Source organism: Oryza sativa, chromosome 3, assembly GCF_034140825.1.
Source record: "Oryza sativa Japonica Group chromosome 3, ASM3414082v1".
NCBI lineage: Eukaryota > Viridiplantae > Streptophyta > Magnoliopsida > Poales > Poaceae > Oryza > Oryza sativa.
Genome location: NC_089037.1, coordinates 15,410,529 through 15,430,240, shown reverse-complemented (window position 1 = coordinate 15,430,240; position 19,712 = coordinate 15,410,529). Strand labels below are relative to the sequence as shown.

The following is a 19,712-nucleotide window of genomic DNA, read 5'->3' as shown; positions in this document are numbered from 1 at the left end:
CTCGATTCTCCGAGTGCTCACCTGTCGTGTAGACGACGTTGCTCGGGCAGACGCAGCTGTACAGCGGCCACCCGTACTGACTGGTCCCCGTCCAGCTGCGCACGTTCCTAGGCCGACTCCCCCTCCGCACGGAGGTAAGTATTTTTATTACTATTTCTGTACATGCCTCGCACATATAAGTGAGCCGTTTCACTTGCCGATTGCTTCAGGGTTTCGTGCACCGTTCAGCACCCCGCCTTCCTCGGCTAGGCCTTCTGTTGTGCCCCCCACAGGTACTTAAAAAAACAACATTACTTCGACAATCAATTTACATACATTTTATGTCTTAGCTTACAAGGGTCCCGTTGTCGATGTGTAGGTTTCGCCCAGTTCGCTATGACGCAGGCCGCCCACTTCTCCCAGGCTGCAGGGTCAGCGTCTTAGGCAGCTGTGTCGACCTCGCACTCAGCGCAGTTCTGGCAGTACACCGGGACTTCGTCACAGGCAGCCGGCACGTCGAGTCAGGGTCCACCACTGGACCATGCTGGGACCTCGTCGGACCGCTTGCTGCCTTCCACCTTGCTCTTCGACATCACTGACTTCGACTTCGCTTCAGGCTCGACAGAGGACGTCATTGGCCCCTCACAGCTGGGAGGCGCACCGCCGGTGCAGACGCAGGACCAGGCGCAGGCCACTCCTCCGCGGGACACTCGTGCTACCCGTGCTGTGCCACCGGATCGTTTCACCTACTCCCAGGACCACGTGCGAGCACAGGCCCGGAGGACCAAGCGTGGTCGCGGCGCGGGGCAGGGCCAGTAGAGCAGTCTTCTCTTTGTTTACTTGCTTCACTTTCCAGTACTGTATGCTCGTGTAATGACTACGTTGTTGTTATATGTGCACAATACCTTTCGGCGCATGCACGATACCTTTCGGCGCATGCACGACTACTTTCTGCCGCACCGATGCAGCCTCCTTTATTCGCGTGTGATACGAGTATTTGCCCGCCATTTGGCGCATACGACCAATGTAACTTTCGGCGCCGATCATGCATGTATCTTTCGGCGCCAATCAGGCGTACCCACCATACCCCACCACGTTCACATGTCAGGGGTATCACTCGATTTTTTGCGCCTATATAAGTCGCCTTAATGAGTGAGGCCTCACAATCTTTCAGAACTCAGTCACATTCAGTACTCTCTTCCCTACTTGCTTCATTACAAATCCGACCGGCTTTCGTCAATGGCTAGACGCCGGGGTGTTGAGGATCCAAACTGGCGTAGCGATCCTTGTGTATACCTACTACCACCTTGGTGCCAGCGTCCTCTCTGCCTATGTCTTCATCGTGCGGCACAGGTCGTGATATAGGTTGTCTTGGCAAGCGGTGTCGGAGCTTTGGCTGCTCTTTGCTCAGCCCACTTCTCTTTGTGGAGCTCCTCTCCTTCTCCCCGCGTGGAGCTCCATGGTGCTGATGTGGTGGAAGGCGACCGACGCAACGGACAGATACCTCCGATGGCTTGGTATTCAAAGTTAGTTTGAGCAAATATATGGTCAAAAAAAGCAAATATTTATGACCAAAGTAACTGAATTTCACAAAACTACATGTATCCGTAACACAAAACCGATTTGGAAGGAGGGAATTGGGACCGTTCGTCTAAGATCCATATCCATTGGTGAAAAATCTCAACCGGGATGGGATTCCTCTAAAAACATGAGCATTTGTTTCTTACAATGAAATTAAATTTCTTACAAGAGATGAATTAATTCCTCAAGAGACGAGATGGAGTATATCAACAAGCTAAAGAAGACTGAAACAAAAATGGTGGATTAATTGACAAAGCACCTCTCATGGTCTACCTACTATACATATGGTCAATCGACAGTTTTGCTACTTTGTTTAGATTGTCGTGCTCCATGCAAGGAGCCGCCTCGTAGTCGAAGCCGACGCCGCCACTCCTCCATAGCCGCCGCTCGAGTGCGCTACCACCACTCGCAACTCCAACGGCAGCGGCCCCACACCAGCCTCCACCTCGTCGTCGTCGCCGGCGTCCTCCTCCTCATCACCATCCAGATAATCCTCCTGCTCGGCTGCAGGCGGCGGCGGCGCGGTAGTGGTCGGCATCTGGTGGCGGCACATGGGGCAGGTGCCGTGCGCGCGCAGCCACTTCTCCAGGCACCCGCCGTGGAACCGGTGCCCGCACGGCATCTCCTTCCACCCCGCGGGCGCCGCCGCCGCGTCCAGGCCACCGTGGAGGCAGATCGCGCACTCCGCCGGTAGCTGATCGATGTCGCCGGTGACGTCCTTGAGCGCCTCGATCGCCTCGTCCGAGGCAGGCGCCACGCCGCCGCCGCCGCCGGTGGTTCTTGTCGCCGAGGTGGAGTGGATCTGGTCGAGCTGGTTGAGCAGGTCGGCGATGGTGCGCGTGCGGGGGTGCAGGCGATGGTCGTCCTCCTCCGTCTCCATGGCCGGCGTGCCGGTGGCGCTCGTCGTGGTCGTCGTGGTGTGGGGGCGTACTACGTCAGACAGTCAGAGTCCTTACGTTGGATTGATTGGAAGGAAGCCGACGGGCCGGGGTGTGCAGCTATATAGGCGCTGGGGGGCGTGAACGCCGAGACGGCGTCGGAATCCGATATGAAAATTGTTGCCATGCAAGGTGAGTCGGATTCGGCCGACGTTTATTCCCAATGTGCATGTATGCTTTGAACGAAAATCACGACGCCCATGACAAAATTAAGGTAGAAAGATCAACGGGCGGCTTTAAGATATTCAGAAACAGATCAAAACGTAGCAAGGGCTACAAAATTTTCCAAACTTAAGAGCAAGGTCAATAGTATAGCCGGTTGTTGGCTCTAATATTTTCCATGTCATTTTGCAGTTGATACCAAAGACAACTAGTACAGTAGATTGGCTATTATATCAGCATCATACATACGGTGAGCTTATATGGTGATTAGATAAATTAAGTACAGAGCTCTGCTATTGAAGCTCCGATAACAACTTGATTGTTGGTGATTATATAAATTGGGAATTAAGATAACAAGCTCCAACAGTGAAACAGAACAAGAAGAACAAGCTTAAGCACTCGTACATAACTTCATCAGATTAGAAGATCTCTTAATATCCATATGCAAAAACCCAAAATAACAAGACAACTGAACTTGCAGAGAAGCTGATGCTTGTGTCTCTGACAAAGTAGAACTCAAAATGATTCTAACATCAGTCATATGATGTCGATTAATTGGGGTCTTGATTTTCAAACTCTAAACACCGAGAAGCTGATGCTGCTGCAGTAGTTTCATGATGAGCTTGAAATAATAGATTTGTGAATTCTCCTCGAATTGGCGGAACAAATATCATTGAAATGTCACCAAATGGCATCACAGTATTTGAGTCAAGTGGTTCCTGAACCTATTCATAACAAGAAAAAATTTAAGGTACACTCGCAGATAAATTATGATGGAGATTTAATTCTTATTGATCTTACAGTTGGCTGTGAAGCTCCAGCTATATTTATGTTTGATGGCTGTGTGGTTTCTTCTCCTGCAAAGTTCATATGGCAAAATTTGGTACTTAATGAACAAAAGGAAAATGAAAAAAAACAGACAAGCAGGTTAAAATAGAGTACCTCTGTTTGTTGTTGTTTTCATTCCTCTGTCAAGCGAACTTCTAGATCTTTTTTGCAGTGGACCTTTTTTGTGAGGAGGAGCTCTAATTGATATGCTCTCTTTTGCAACTTCTTCTGTACACTCAAGAAAACATTGTGGAGCTTCATTTTCATCTAGATTGACCTTGCTTAGTAAATTTTCTACTTCTATGGTCAGTTTATCAAAACCATGATCCAAGTGTTGGAGGACTTCATTCGAAACTCCACATTTTAGTGTAACAGATATCATTTTTCTGCAAAGATTTGTACTTTGTGATGCTAAGCTGTCACTTTGGCCTTTTCTCTTGCATGCAAAGATTCTTCTTTTTGCATATTTTGTCCATCTACTCAATATATACTGAGGAGGTAAAACAATAATATTGTTGTGGTTGAAGGTCCGTAGTACATGCTTGCATAAAATACCTGCATGATTCAGAATTTGTTAGGGGTATATTAATTCCAATTCAAAATTTGTTATAGGTCAAATATTAATTCCAACTAGAATGGGCAATATGTCTGGAAAATACACTTACCAAGACAATTATACTTCCTGCAAGAACATGATATATTCATATGAACTGAATTAAAGATGACTCTTGCTTCGTCCTCACTGTGATCCACAGTTACTACCTTGTATGTGTTGATTGTCCCCTCTTGAATTATCAATGTGCATGATAGAACAAATTGTTTCTGAAATTCCTCCTCAAAAGCAGAATACATATTTCTCGTATATGATTCAGCGGCTGTCTTCAACATTGGCAAGTTACTGATACAAAGAATTGGATCTGAATTCCGTGATTTATGATCTTCATACAACTCTTTCCGGCGAAGACGTGCAATGCACTTATCATATTGTACCAAAAGTTCTGAAATGGAAAGTTTCCTACGAAAAGTTTTTTTGAATATATTGTTCATACCTTCACTCCTTTGAGTGGATGTCATGTCTGCACAAAATGAATCACGGCGATATATTGTGGCCCACTTCTCACGCAAATCATACAAGTTCTGTACCCAGGCATTGTCTTCAAGGTGGTAATCAGATATCAACTTTTGCCAATTGAAGTTAAAGTGTGCCACTGACCTTTCTTCATACACACATCTTTTGAAGTCACGAAGAAAATTAGGATTATTGGAGATTACATGGCTTAGATGCTTTGCAGCATTTTGGTATATACACTACAAGAAACGAGCCCTTTAGTTACCAAGGTTCTTGGTGACAAGATGTTGAATATTGGTTGCTGTTGATATATTGTTACCATGAGACCTTGGTGACACCTTGGTGGCTACAATCTGGTCGCTAAAAGTATTTTGGTACCAATGTTGGTCTCCTTGGTGACTAAATGTCACATCAACAGTTACCAACCAATTGTTGGTAACAATATGTACAACTATTAGTTACAAAGCAAATGTTGGTACCAATATATATTTAGTAACCAAGCCAATACTTGGTAACAAATAACATATAGGCACCATGGCCTCCTTGGTCACTGCACACTTGTAGCAACCATGAAAAATTAACCTTGGTGACTAGATACTAGGAAAAAAATGTTTCTAATATTCAAAATATTTCTGAACAATACCATATGCATCCACAACATTGACTACAGAAGTAGTTAGATCTAGCAAAATACAATTACAATAATCCATATGTCAAATAAGATCATCCAGGGAAAAAATCCATATGTCAAATATAATTACATTTAAATCAACAAATATATCCAAAGGCAAAGGCTATGGTTGTGATTCAAGGCAGTAGCCTATTTAGATGTGAATCTTTTGACATTTTAATACATTCATGGCATTTACAGTAATTAATAAGCCATTGTTTGTTCAATGTAAGGCTTCAACTTGACATGGTATTTGATATCGCAGTGTCGCCATGTTGTCAGGTCCATTTTTCCTATAGTAGTGGAATCAGGCAATATGTTGAAGGGCACTACCAAGTGATAACCTGAAAGAGAAATTCCTGATTTAGATTAATCACCAGAAAAGAAATGGCCACAATATTGGATAAAAAAATGAGCCTCACTCTATCAGAAGCACTAGATAAAAACATCTATGATTATGTTTCAGATCTTGGCGCATAAATCATGGAAAAGAAAATGATGGATACTTGAACATATGTCCATCTTACATATACATAGATGATCTGCTTGTGTTGCCTAGATAAGCTTGCAAATTCAGAAGTATATAAAAAAAGAAGTATTGAAGCTATGGTTACAGTGGAGTGTAGGGAAACAAAGCATGACTTAAAAATTAGTTTGTTCACAAGGATCAAGGATGAATTACACCTTGAATTGTTATTAACATTGAAACTAGAACATGTTGAATGGAGTAACTTCAAGAAATATTTAGACTACAAGAATTTCAAGGAACAAAAAGATCTGTGTTTCCAGATGAAGTTTATGAGGCATGAATTAGAGATGACCATTAATTAGTTTCAAACACTTACAGTGGAGTTTTAAGAAAGGGACATAACAGAAGCAAAAGATCTTCAGGTGCATGATCTCCTTGAGATTCCATCCGAAACCAGTGAATCTATCAAATAAATTTAACAAAAGCTAAATTGCATTTTCGTGTATTATAACACTATGATATGCTTTTCTATTAGAAGAAGAATAAAATGTTGCATACTAGATCCATCATTTGAGGTTGTAGCTGTGTAAGCCGGCACTGATGTACCATTAGCATCCATACAAGGAGTTGGGATACCAGCAAGTTTAGACACAACACTGTGCAACCAATCAAGTTGTTTTTGTTGAGATTCAAGCTGGTTTTGTTGTACAGCAAGTTGGTTTTGCTGTACTGCAACAGTTTGTTTTGTAGAAGCCAACTCTTCTTCCATCTGTTGATAGGTCCTTGTTGAAGTTGATGTAGCTCTTCTATTAGGTTTTGGGCCATGACCTCTCCCTCTAATATACCCATATGCCTTCCCGAGCACCTTCTCACATATTTGCGGCTCTGTCAAAGGTATTTCATCCTGTTGCATGGATTCTTCTTGCATCCTTACCATTTGATCCTTTAACCAACAAAAAATAAACACATGGTATATTAGATGATAAAAGTGATCCTTAATGGAAGTAAAGAGCCACTTACATGCTTTTCTCTAGCATCACTTGAAGCCCATCCTTTATCATTACTATAACATTCTTTGTACAATGTTATATCACCACATCCCTGTCAAAGTATAATAGTAAAATAACTCACCGTGTAAAAGTATAATAGTAAAATAACTCACTGTGTAAAAGAATAAAACAATATAACAAATACTTTTGGCTTACAAGTTCATGTTGGAGTGCTACAAATGATTTTGTTCCCTTCCAATGCATGTATGGCAAATTTGAACGGTTGTCCTTTCCTATTGTTGATCGTTTCTGCATATTTAGAAGTAGAAAAAGGATGACAACATATATATCTTACAAGTATTTAGTTATTTACAACATATTCTAGCACAACATGTATAAAAATAATAGTCTATTGGTAATACTATCATCTTCCTGTACTTCAACAAGCTAGCACAAAGAGATTTACAAACACTAACTATAATTCAGAGTTATACCTGAAACTCTTCTGTCTCAAAATGATCACACAACCAGAACCAGTCAGCAAGACGGTCTTCAAGTGCTTTGTGAGGATTCATTCGTGCGTTCTCTCCACCTCCATGCTTCACATAGTGCTCATAGAATCTATGGCGGAAACTTTTGTAACTAGAAGAAAACATCAACTCCACACAACCTTTTACATTTTCTTCATTGAGATCAAGATCGAATTTAAGCTACAAAATAAATTATGCCTCAGTTTTCAATTATTTTAAGTGAATACATCTAATACTAAACAAATTATAAACTAATGAACAAATGTTTAGTATACCTTTAGTAGTGTATGTAGTGCTTCCTTGTCAACTTCAGTCATATTTTGCCAACCAATACACTGGATAGGTGCATGGTAGCGAGTAATAATTCCAATTTCCCAAGAAAACAACTCATTGTTTTCACCAACAGGCCTTCTCTCAACTGAAATATTTAACTTGATTGGTTTGCCTCCTGTTTTTTTTATTAGTCGATCCAAGCCTTTCCCTTTATTGATTCCCCGAACTTTCCTCACAGATGTTGCCGATGAAGTTCCAGCAGATCTTTTAGAACACCGATCTTGAGCATGTGCTAAGTTGCGAAGCTGTCGAGTTTTTTGCCCTGGTGCCATCTACAATATTAAAAGAAATGCAGATCAGCACACTTGGTGAAATTACAAATTAGAGATGAAAAATAAATACACATTTATATTGCTCAATGACTAATAACTTTAGAAACATGCAGAAAAACAGCAATTATATGTCTATAAAATAGTTACCTATCTAAAAGAATCTCTACTCAGCTTCCTCCTCATACTCATTTCGAGAAATAGGCTGTTCTTTCAAAGCTGCTAGCTCTTTTGGATCAGTCACTACTTCTGGCCTAACATCATCTCGATGCAACATGATAGCTTCAAAAGTTTCATCCAGTAGAACATCACCCCCCTCCTCTTGAAATGCAATATCATCACTAATATTAATATCAATGTCACTTTCATTTGTCGAGCTCCAAATCTCTTGGTCAAATAGATGGCGATGGCTGACTTTTTGGACTACATGCCAATTACCTTTTAGTTTTGTATCAGCTACATAAAAGACCTGATTCACTTGACTAGCTAGCACAAAAGAGTCATCTATATACCATTTCTTTCCCAAGTTAATGCTACCAAAGTCATTGTCAATCCTCACGGGCTTGTTTCTCTCAAGGTCATACCATTCACACTTGAATAAAACAACCTGTCGCTCATTGGGATAACTCAAGACATATACATCTGTAAGAATACCATAATATGTTATCAATTTTCCCTTATGTGGCCCCTCAACACATACTCCACTGTTCTGAGTTTTTCGACCCTCTTCACGCTTCTTTGTCAAAAATCTGATTCCACCAACGATGCAACCAGAATATATGTCTACTTTTTTATGGGGACCAATAGCTAATGCATACAAACAATCAGATACTTGAGATGATCCTTGGTTTCGTAAATCTATCACCTATTTGCAACAAACAACAGAAGTTAGCTAGTGAAAAGGCTTACTCTTATATATGTAATAAACTATATGGACTTACTTTTTGGCGAAACTAATTGGCAAACTCTTTACACTGCCTATTTGGAACATTTCTTATACCTTCTGCTACTAAGGCATCCTCATGTTCACTAAAATATTTGAGAAGAATAAGCTTCTAATAAGTTTGTTCTAATAATTAAATAATTCTAACCAAAATTAGATGTTGACTTACTATATATACTGTTGCAGTTCTTCACAGTTATTGAGCACATACCAACACAAGGAGTCATATTGATCCTGTGTTAAGATCACACAATCTTTATGGCCAAATGCCCTGAATCTAGTAGAAAATACTGAGTAGAGCCCAAGAGGTGGCCTCTCTCCATCATAGTTGCGCTCTGCTCTGTTGAACCTTGTCTCAATTCCATGGAGATACATCGAGAAAAAAGTTGAACACTCTTTCATTATATATGATTCTGCAATAGAACCCTCTGGACGAGCCCTATTGCTCATCATTCCTTTCAAAGAACCAAGGAACCTAAACAAGCCATATTTTAGTCTTAGTACACTATAGTATAAAACCTAGATTGTTATGCGTACAAATGGGAGAAGTTAATACAGAATAATATACCTTTCAACAAAGAACATCCATCTATATTGTACAGGACCTCCAAGCCTTGCTTGTTCAGGTAGATGGACAGCCAAGTGCACGATGACATCAAAGAATGCAGGTGGAAGAATCATTTCTAGTTTGCACAGTACAATGACTATTTGTTTCTCCAACTTCTCTAGCACATCAAGCTTTAATGTCTTTGAGCATAGTTGGCGAAAAAAACTACCCAGCTGCAATAGTACTTGATAGAAATCTTCATGTAAAAACCCACGCATTCCAATTAGAAGTATTCTTTGGAGAAGTATGTGAAGGTCATGGCTCTTTAGCCCGGCTATCTTGCCCTCTTTATAGTTCACACCATTAGATATATTTGTAGCAAAACCATCAGGAAAGCAAACTGATTCTATGAATTTAAGGAACTCATGCTTCTCGTCTCGGGATAGTGTGTAACATGCATGAGGCTTAACTATACTACTACCCCTATGTTGCAAGTGCAACTCTTTTCGGATATTCATATCTTCTAAGTCCATGCGGGCCTTAAGTGTATCTTTTGTCTTGTCATCTATGTTTAATAAAGTTCCTAATAAACTGTCGCAAATGTTCTTTTCAATATGCATGACATCAAGATTATGGGGTAGTTTAAGATCCTTCCAATACGGTAGTTCAAACAAAATGCTTTGCTTGGTGAAATTCTTCCCAGGGATTTCCATACCCTTCTGTGAAGCTTTCCTTTTCTTGTTTCCAGGATGTTTTCCATACTTGAAGCCCTATAGATGGTCTAAATTTTGCAGCAATATAAATATTTGACTTCCTGACATTAGCTTTGGTTTCAGGGCTTCCTCATTCTTACCATTAAAATCCTTGCTCTTTCGCCACCTATGATGAATAGGCAGGTACCTCCTATGACCCAAGAAACCAATTTTGCTTCTAAATGACTCTGAATATGTCTCATCCAAGCAAATTGGGCATGCTTTATAACCCATAGTAGCATATCCGAATAGTGTGCCTAATGCTGGAAGGTCATTAATTGTCCATAGCACTACTGCACGCATATTAAAAGTGTCTCCTTTAGAAGCATCATAAGTAACCACTCCAATGTTAAACAATAGCTTCAATTCTTCAACTAGTGGCCTCAAGTAAACATCAATATCTCTTCCAGGTGTTTTCTTCCCAGGTATCAATAAAGGCATCAACATGAATGGTTCCTTCATACTTTTCCATGGCGGTAAGTTATACACAACTATAATAACAGGCCATACACTATAAGAGCTACTCATAGTTCCAAATGGGTTGAAGCCATCTGTAGCAAGTCCTAAGCGCAAATGGTGAGGTTCTTGTGCAAGCCATGGGTACCTTTTATCCAAGTCTTTCCAAGCTTCACCATCGGATGGATGCCTCAACACATTTTCTTCAACTACGCGCTTATCACTATGATATCGCAAATCTGAAGCTATTTCCTTATTCATGAATAATCGTTGTAATCTTGGTATCAAAGGAAAGTACCGCAGAACCTTTCGGGGTACTCGCTTGATCTTCCCTTTATGTTCCTTCCACCTTGATTCCTTGCAAACTGGACACTCATCATTTTCTTCCAATTCATTCCTGAACAACACACAATCATTAACACATGCATGTATACTTTCATAACCTAGTCCTAGGTCTCTCAGCATCTTTTTTGCTTCATAATATGTGGCTGGAAGTGAATCTCCTGATGGCAAAGCCTCCTTCATTAGTTTGAGCAACATCTCGAATGATTTGTTGCTCTAATGATTCAAATCTTTTAGGTGGACAAGCTTCAACAGAAATGATAATCTAGAGTGACTTTTGCAGCCTGGGTATAGCTCGCGTTGTGCACTTGTTAACAGACGGTCAAATCTGTTTGCTTCTTCATTAGGTTCAGCACCAATATTTCCACTACCTGCTTGGTCACCAATACTTCCACTACCTGCTTGGTCTTGCTGTTGAATCCCAGCTGTACCTCTATGGATGTCTCCTAACAGATCTTGAATCATGTCCAGACCATCAAAATCCTCATCATCTTCATCATTGATAGGCTCATCAACTGGATCAATATCTAGGTCCACTTGTTCACCATGAAAAACCCAATGCTTGTATGAAACTTGTATGCCATATAATACTAGATGAGTTCGGACTTCATTGATAGGTTTTTGGCTTATATTCATACACCTTTCGCAAGGACAAAGCAGTGCATCCTTGTCTCTATTTTGCTGACAGGAAAATTCGGTAAATGCATTCACACCGGCTATATAACCTTGTGAGAACCTATCAGGCAAATTCATCCAACTCTTATCCATATCCTAAAGTCCTGCACAAGCACCCTAGCTATCATTAATTTGTGGACTGAAATATAATATCATATATATGTCACTAATTAATATATATTTGTAAGTAGACCAAGCAATTTTCTTATGTTATACATAGCTGAACTAACACAAGTATTAAATATTGCAAGACCATATATAGGTCTATATTGGTCTGTAGTATATTCTCTTATTCTAGTGTCATCTACTAGGAAAACATTTCTCACAACCAAATCAAAACAGGGCATGGAAGCAGTGAATGGCTTTAATTAAATTCGGACTAGAAATTTGTCACCACTAATTATTACTGTTAGGCGTATGGTGAGTAGTGGGCCAATAATCAGTAACCACTCATCACACAACAAATTCAATCATATCACACCCAAACCAAAAATTGGGGCAAGTGAGCACCTAAACTGAGGCATTTGCCAAACTATTGTAGTTCAAGGCTCTCATTAGACATAGCAGCACCAATTTCTTCAACATGATTACAACAAAATCAATCCACAAAACCATAGTACTTAGGAAATCAAACGTGCAAGAGTAAAACAACCATTCAAATATCAGTTCAAAGCATTTCTATGGTGCTCAAAATCAGTTCAGTTAATAATAAAATTAATGTATGTAATTTGAATCACAAACCTAGAAAAGGGATCGTGAACCCGTCGATGTAGCTGTGAAACAGGATGCTTCTCCTTGCCTGAGCTTGCTGCAGCCGCTGCAGATGGATCTCCGAACTAGCCGCAACCACTACCAATGGATCTCACTGGACTCACGATGCTGGTCCTGATGCAGCCGGATGGGCCACCGGAGCCGTCTCCTACACCTCGCGTGGCCGACGGAGCCGTCTCCTACACCTCGCGGGGCCGCCGGAGCCGCCGCCTCCACCTCGCGCGGCCGCCGGAGCCGCCTCCTCCACCTCGCGCACGCACCGCAGCCGCCGCCACCACCTCGCGCGGCCGCCGCAGCCGCCTCCTCCACCTCGGGTTTTTTTGTGCTTGCTAGGTTTAGGTCTGAAGAGAAAAGGCCTTAGCCTCGGTGACAAAAGGCCCTAGAAGGCCCATGGTTATCACGTTTATCAATTTTGTGAAGGACAAGTTGGTGTGAATTCCTGTAGATCTTTTAGTCACCAGGGAATTAGATACTGGTAACTATTGATACACATGTAGCTACCAAATTCGTTGGTAACAAAATATACGGTAACTAAAGATTACTTTTCTGTAGTGATATGCCATAGGCAAAGACGGTGACTTGAGCTTAGGAATACAATCCTAATCGCCTTTGCCATTGCAGCACACTGATCTGTGAAAATTGTTTCAGGTTGCTTTCCAGACATTGCTTTCAGAAAGTTTCTAAATAGCCAAACAAATGAATCAGCACTTTCATCGAATAATAATGTAGCTCCAAAAAGAATAGTTTGCCTGTGATGAATTGTTCCAATAATAGGAGCAAATGGCATTTTAGAATTGTTTGTTTGAAATGTTGTGTCAATGGAGAGAACATCCCCAAAACAAGCATAATCTACAATGGCCTGACCATCTGTCCAGAAGAAACTACAAATTCGACCATCCTCTTTGTCCAATTGCAAAGAATAAAAGAAAGAAGGGTCTTCTGCTTGTTTGTTATCCAAGTACTCCAATAATGTTTGTGCATCTTGTGTTTCCAAATATTTTTTGCGCTCTCAACCAATAAAGTTATTGCAATCCATTTGTAAGAATGGCACATTTTCATCTCCATCTGACCACCGTTGAAAAAATTCAAATATCTCAGCTGGCTTAACTCCTGCTTGTTGCATCATGCTAATTATATGTTCATCGGCATTTGACATACGCCGTTGTGATCTAAGCATGTGTGCCTTGTCAGGACTTACAAAAGGGTGATTGTGTGCCAATTCAACTTTCTGCACCTTCCAAATACCTTCCCGGGAAATAAAGAACTGAACACGAACCTTGCAATCTATTCTTGTACAAGCACGTTCTTTCTTAGGCTGGTGTGTTGGATTACTGTTCTTGTGACCTTCATTACTACAAACCATGTACTTGGATGATAAAGTACCATCTGCTCTGTAGTTAACATGGCACTTTCTTACACTAAAGCCCAATGGCACTTTCTTACACTAAAGCCCACTCTTCTAGCATATGAATTGTAGAAATTGTATGCATCATCCTCAGATTGAAAGGTCATGCCAACCTTTGGCACTTGCTCGCAAGGAGCATTCTGATTGGTAGCCTATAAGTACAATGGAAGCATATATTAAATCGAATATTTTCTTGAATGAGTTTATAGATGACTTCTACACGGATGTGGTCAATTTGTTATAAAAAGAGCATCTTACCTTTATATTTGATTGAGCAAATTGTTCAAATTTCTCACAATCTGATCTGAACTCTACATTATGACCCTCAAGATTGCAATCCGAGCTTTCACCCATAGCATGATGGCCAATAGAGTTGAACATAAAACCGGTTACTACCAACACTAGATGGAATCAAATTGAAACAAAAATCGTGTTTAAGTCATCAATCTATTAGCCATATGGAAGAATCAACAGCAGATGGATAGTAAAAACAAGCATCTTCTCACCTTGGCTTGCTTCGCCGGCTTCAGGGTTTGATTCGCCCACTTGCCGCACCTCACGCAGGAGCACCGGTTCATCTCCTGCGCCGCGCTCGTCCATCTCCCCACAGCAACGTGCGCCGCGTCCGTTCGTCTTCTCACGTGCTAACGACGTCAGGATGCATAGTTAAGAGGGTTTGAGGGAGTTCTGTGCTTTGAGATTGTGACGGGACACGTGTTGCACAAGGGATTAAGTCTTTTGCAGGAGCGTAAGACTTCAGTCTTACCAAATTTTCTTCCCAGTCTGTGACACACAAAAGCTTTCCAACGCCAAGCTTGCCAAGGCACTTGCATTTTGTTTGTTCTATGTGTAGATCCTGAGGAGGCTGACTTGCTCGGACCTGGCCGAGGGAGCACATTGGGAGGTGGTGCTCATGGCGCTCTCCGCGGCAGCAACGGCACTGCTCGTGCTCGCAGCTGCAGCAGCGATCGATGACCACTACTCAGCGAGGCACCTCACGTCGTCGTCCAATTCAAACAAATCAGAGGCTGACTTCGACTAGATTTACGCCAAAAAGGAAACCGCGAGTTGTTCTCCGAATTGATAGGGATCGGGCATGACCTCCACGGACCGATTGAGAAATCCAAGAATCAATCGCGAAGGTTGAGCGGAGTGGAGAGGAGCCACAGACCAGGTGACCACGGAAGAGGAAAGCATGATCGGCGGCCGAACGTCGACATGCGCGCGCAGTCAACCCGGAGATGGGCCACGCGCTGTCCGGAGGGGAAGGAGAAGCCCGGTGCTAGTTCTATCGGCTACGCACGGGATCTTTCGCGATTGTTGTGGGGCCCGGCTGTCACACCCCGAAGTTCTCCTCCCAAGCCTAAAATTTAATTTATAAACGACCCCAAGAAAATGCAGGTGCAATCAAGAGAAAACCCTAAGAAAGTAATGCAAATAATAATCGGATTTGACATGTGGAATTTTTCTTGAGTTCTACATGTCGAAATTCATTAACAGGATTTTTAGTGGAATTTTCAGAGCTCTAGAAATAATTTTAACCATTTAAAATTGAGCAAGCAATATTTTAATTCCAGGGAAAATCCTTTTTCCTTTTTCTTTTTCTTTTTCCTCCCTTTTTTCCTCCTTTTTTCGAATGGGCCGCCGGCCCATTCTCTCCTTCCTCCCCTTCCTCCCTGCTGGGCCGGCCGCAGGCCGAGGCCCAGCCAGGCCGGCCGCCTCCCTCCTCTCCCCGGGGTCGCCGACAGGTGGGGCCCACCTGTCGGGCCCTTCCCCAACCTCCGGCCGCCCGCCCACGTCGCCATCGCCGCTGAAACCGCCGCACCCCGCCTCCTCCGGTCCACGTCGGCCATGCCCGTGCGTGCGCCGCGCCTCCCGCACCCACTCCCCCTCTCTCTCTTGCCGCGCCCTCAACCGAGATGGCCGGGATTCAAATTTTGAATCCCGCCGCTCTTTCTCTCTCTCCCCCACCTCCAACCTCCCACGTTGCCGGCGAAATCGGGCTCGCCTCGGCCACGTCCGTCTCTCCCGAGCCCCTATAAAGCATGCCCGCACTCCCCTCCACCTTTTTTCTTTTTCCACCGCTCTCTCCCGTGCCCTCCATTGCTCCCGCGCCGTGCGCCCATCCGCCGCCGCCTCTCCCGCTACTCCGGCCGCCTCTAGCCGCCGCTACACTCGCCGCCGCACCGCGCCGTCGCCGCCGTTGGGTTCGCGCGGCCGAGGTCCACCTCGTCCACCCCTCCTCCGTCAATGTTCGCCGCCGGAGCCCCATCCCCGTCGTGCGCCGGCGCCCTCGCCCTCTCGCACTCTCCTCTCTCCCTCTAACCCCTCTCCTTTTGTTCGTTAGGAGGTTCCGGAGCTCGTCCCACCGTCGCCATCGTTCTCCGTCGCTCGCCGTCGTCGATCGTTGTCGGTGAGGTCTCTCCTCCTCTTTCTCTCTCTCTCCCGCACTGTTTAGCCGTCGCGCCGCCGCTTAGCCGCGTAGCTGCCGCTTCGCCGCGACGCCGCCGCTCTCCGCCGCCGGTCGGTCGCCGTCGGCCGCCGTCTTGCGCCGCTGCCGCATGCTGTCGCGACCGGGAAAATTGCCTTTTCCCGAACGCTAGTGTATTAATCCCCGTCCCAGGAAAAGCCGGGGTACACCACACAAACATGATATAAAAGACACATCTTTATTATATCGATAATATTTACATTATTACAAAGGCGCTTCAGGCCTGACAATCAAAAATAAACAGCAGCGGACTAGCGGGCCTACGGCTCCATCTTCACAGGCGCTCAACTGGGGTATAAGCCAGGACTCCACCTAAGACATCTTCTCCAAAGCTTCTCTTACTGAAGGGGGGAGAAAGATAGAGCAAGAATGAGTACAACCACAGTACTCAGCAAGCCACACCGGAGATGCATAATTAATGCAAGGGAGTACAAGGGGATAATAATATAGGGGTTAAGTTTTGCAGTAAACAGCATTTAAAAGTCACTTAGTTGCCCAAAGCCATTTTATAAAGACGATCCTAGAGCTACACAGTATTATTAATCAAGGCCGTGAACCCACACGAACCTGCCTTAACCCAAGGCCTACGATGATTCAGACCGAACTGGCAACCCGACCCTGGGTCCCAGCTCGTCCCAAGCCAACCCAGGCCAACCATTCCACATTTTAGTTGTTAAGCAAATTTTAAGAATTAAAACACTGACTTGGGTACATTGCTCGGCTTGCCCATAACCGAGGGCGCGGCTATTCGAATAGATTATACTCTGATCAGAGGTGTACATCTTTACCCACAAGACACATCTTCCTCACGTGTAACCACGTGCCACATACCACCACGGTATACGGACGGAAGACGTGACATAGTTTCCAACCCATCCTAGCCATAGACAAGAGTACCGACCCAACCCCACCTACGGCCGGAACCCCCGGGACAGGCAGACAGGATTGAGCCCCCTAGCAGCAGGACACCAGCCCTGTGCCATGACATCTCGACTACCGGGCCGCAGCTCGTGTAGCCTTCATTTGCCCTGGAGAATGTCCATCGACCCCCGACTTCATCCATCTCCAATCCGTGTACTTTTGTTTATAACCAGACTGAGCCACAAACTAAGCCTTACCCACTAGACATGTGGAAGTACGGTAGTGCTTTGCAACAGAGGCCCGAGCTTAATCCTTATAGTACCCGAGGTACGACTAGCAAAACCCAACCACGCACCTCGAGCCCAGCCTAAAACCAATTTGGGGATTTTGAATAGAAGGAGCGGTGTGAAGCCAAATCCACAATAACCAAACCATTCCATAGTGTCCAGGTGATATGAATATTCCCAAAGTCTAGAGTTGTAAAACCACCTAATGTTACCTAATTAAATTGCGAAGCATCTACCTAAAATTAAACTAGTGGTGCCATGAGTAGAGTGTCCACTAGTTGGGGTTTTGTTTACTCTAGGGTGAACAAGGAAATAATAACAATAACAATAATAAGGTCATAACAAAGGTAAATAGGCATGGCTAGATAAAACAGTGATAACGCAGGAATTTAAATAAAGCGATAATGCAATAATTTAAATCAACATAATTTTATAAACTGGGATTCAATATGTTCAAGGATGATGTGACTTGCCTTGCTCGCTTTCCCAAACGTCGGCTTCAACTTCCACGAAGAGCGGATCTTCCGAAGCTGCAGCGTCTACACGACCGACGGAAAAGAAAAGGCTTTTACTCTACTAAACCCCATATAACAAGCAGAAACAAAGCACAAAAATGGGTTCTTGACTTCTTAAGGAAAAATTAGAGACTTGAACGGTCCAATTCCGAGTTCAAATGGCCAAGATATGGCCATTTGAAGTTTATATGCTCTTTAAATGGATATTTACGAATTTCTTCATTTAAATTTTAATTTAAAATCGGATTTATTGCGTCAGCCGAGGGGAGGGGCGCGCGGACCGGGTCCACGGGAGTGGGGCCCACGCGGCAGCCTCTCGGTCCACGGTGGACCGGGCGCACGCGGCTTGCGCTGGCCGGCGCCGTGGGTCCCACGCGTCAGCCGCACCCGAGGGCGCGGGCGGCTGACGGCCGGGCCCCACATGGCAGCCGCGGGGCGCGCCCGAAGGCGGCCTCGCCGGCACGGCCGACGGGAGGCGGCGCGCCCGCGCCCCGATGGTCGCCGGCGGCGACCTCCGGCGCGACGGAGCGGCGCCCGAGAGAGGGGAGGGAAGGAGGAAGCGAGATGGCGGTCCTCGGCTCACCCCGGGTCGACGGCGACGACGGAAACGGCGACCGAAGCGGAGAGAGGCGGCGGCGCGGCTCGGGTCGACGAGGACGGCGGCGTTCCGGCGGTCGGCGGGCGAAACGAAGGGGTGGACGAGGTCGACGGGGACGCGGCGAAGCCGAAGGAGGCGATGCCGAAGCGGGAGGAGGACCGGGGCGACGACGGCGGCGGACCGAAGCTTGGCGGCGACGGCGGAGAGAGAGGACGACGGCGCGAGCTCGATTCCGACGGGGAGAGCGAGCGGCGAACGGCGGAAACGGAGGAGGGAGGCACGGGGAGCGATTATATAGTGTTGGGAGTGAGAGAGGGCGGCCGGAGGGGAAGGAAACCGGCGCGGCGATCTCGGGCTCCATCAATGACGCCGGCGAAGTTTGCGGGAGTGATTCCAAACGAATCCGAGGGAGAGAGAGAGGGAAAAATGGGGGGAAAGGGAGAGGGGATCACGGGGAATAATTCCCCCCACTTTAATGCGCGCGGGGACGGCGGGAGGTGGCGGGATTCGCGGCGGCGGCGGCGCTAGGGCACGGGCGAGGCGGCGGGAGCGGCGGGAGGACAGGGATGACAGGTGGGCCCCACCCGTCAGCGAGGGTGGCAGGCGGGCCCGCCCGTCAGCGGCGCGCGCGCGGGGAGGAGGCCGATGGGCCGCGGGGGAGAGGAGAGGGAGGGAGGGAGCTGGGCCGAGCCGGCCCAAGAGGGGGAAGGGGGGAAAAAGGACTTTTTAGGGCTTTTCTTTTTATAAAACCTTTTTAACTTTGTTTATTTCTTAATAATTATTATTTGTGCTCTGAAAATTCCACTAAAATTTGAGGGCTCTTTTTAGACCAAGGAGAATTTAACAAAAATTCTCCGGGCCACATTTGAATTTTTCTTGTACGTATTTTAGTGTTTGCCAATTTCTTTTCGAATTTTAATTAATTCTATTATTCCTTTTGGAAAATGATTTTTAATTCGGGATGAATTTATCAGGACGTGACAAATCCACCCCCCTTACAAGAATCTCGTCCCCGAGATTCGAGGAGGCTAGCAAGAAGATAGGTTGGGTGGTCTTCTCTTCTTGTTTGACTTCTTCCGCTCCGTCTTCACAAACTTTCAGCAAAACTTCACGACTCGGAACTGCTTGGCTTGACCTCCTGTTGCGGATGGAATCTTCTATTCACCTGACTTGAACCAGGGTGCACCTTTTAGCTGACTCAGACTAGGTTGCGGTAGTTTAATGATGCTTCCGTTCCAGAACTTCTCATGAT

The 19,712-nt window shown here is 44.9% G+C and overlaps 2 protein-coding genes and 1 pseudogene across 7 annotated transcripts; all 3 read right to left on the bottom strand.

Annotated features, from left to right (window-relative positions):
• Nucleotides 1–1,701: 1,701 nt before the first annotated feature.
• LOC112938213 (E3 ubiquitin-protein ligase AIP2) lies at nucleotides 1,702–2,440 on the bottom strand. Its single transcript, XM_026023818.2, has one exon. The coding sequence runs from the start codon at nucleotides 2,438–2,440 to the stop codon at nucleotides 1,874–1,876; it is 567 nt and encodes a 188-aa protein (XP_025879603.1). The 3' UTR covers nucleotides 1,702–1,873.
• A 1,047-nt stretch (nucleotides 2,441–3,487) lies between these two features.
• LOC136355632 (uncharacterized) overlaps nucleotides 3,488–19,712 on the bottom strand; it is a 31,736-nt pseudogene continuing 15,511 nt past the window's right edge.
• Nucleotides 5,241–12,646, bottom strand: LOC9268328 (uncharacterized). 6 transcript variants are annotated; one of them, XM_015776651.3, is made up of 12 exons: nucleotides 12,274–12,646; nucleotides 9,329–11,636; nucleotides 8,930–9,235; nucleotides 8,759–8,846; nucleotides 7,968–8,682; nucleotides 7,491–7,820; nucleotides 7,180–7,395; nucleotides 6,902–6,994; nucleotides 6,717–6,797; nucleotides 6,255–6,639; nucleotides 6,073–6,158; nucleotides 5,241–5,571 (listed from the first exon to the last, which is right to left on the bottom strand). In XM_015776651.3, the coding sequence occupies exons 6-11, from the start codon at nucleotides 7,818–7,820 to the stop codon at nucleotides 6,115–6,117; spliced, it is 1,149 nt and encodes a 382-aa protein (XP_015632137.1). In that variant the 5' UTR covers nucleotides 7,968–8,682; nucleotides 8,759–8,846; nucleotides 8,930–9,235; nucleotides 9,329–11,636; nucleotides 12,274–12,646; the 3' UTR covers nucleotides 5,241–5,571; nucleotides 6,073–6,114. The 6 variants fall into 6 exon arrangements, with proteins under 6 accessions (XP_015632137.1, XP_015632138.1, XP_015632139.1 ...); XM_015776652.3 differs by lacking the exon at nucleotides 8,759–8,846; XM_015776653.3 differs by lacking the exon at nucleotides 8,759–8,846 and having other exon boundaries at nucleotides 8,972–9,235.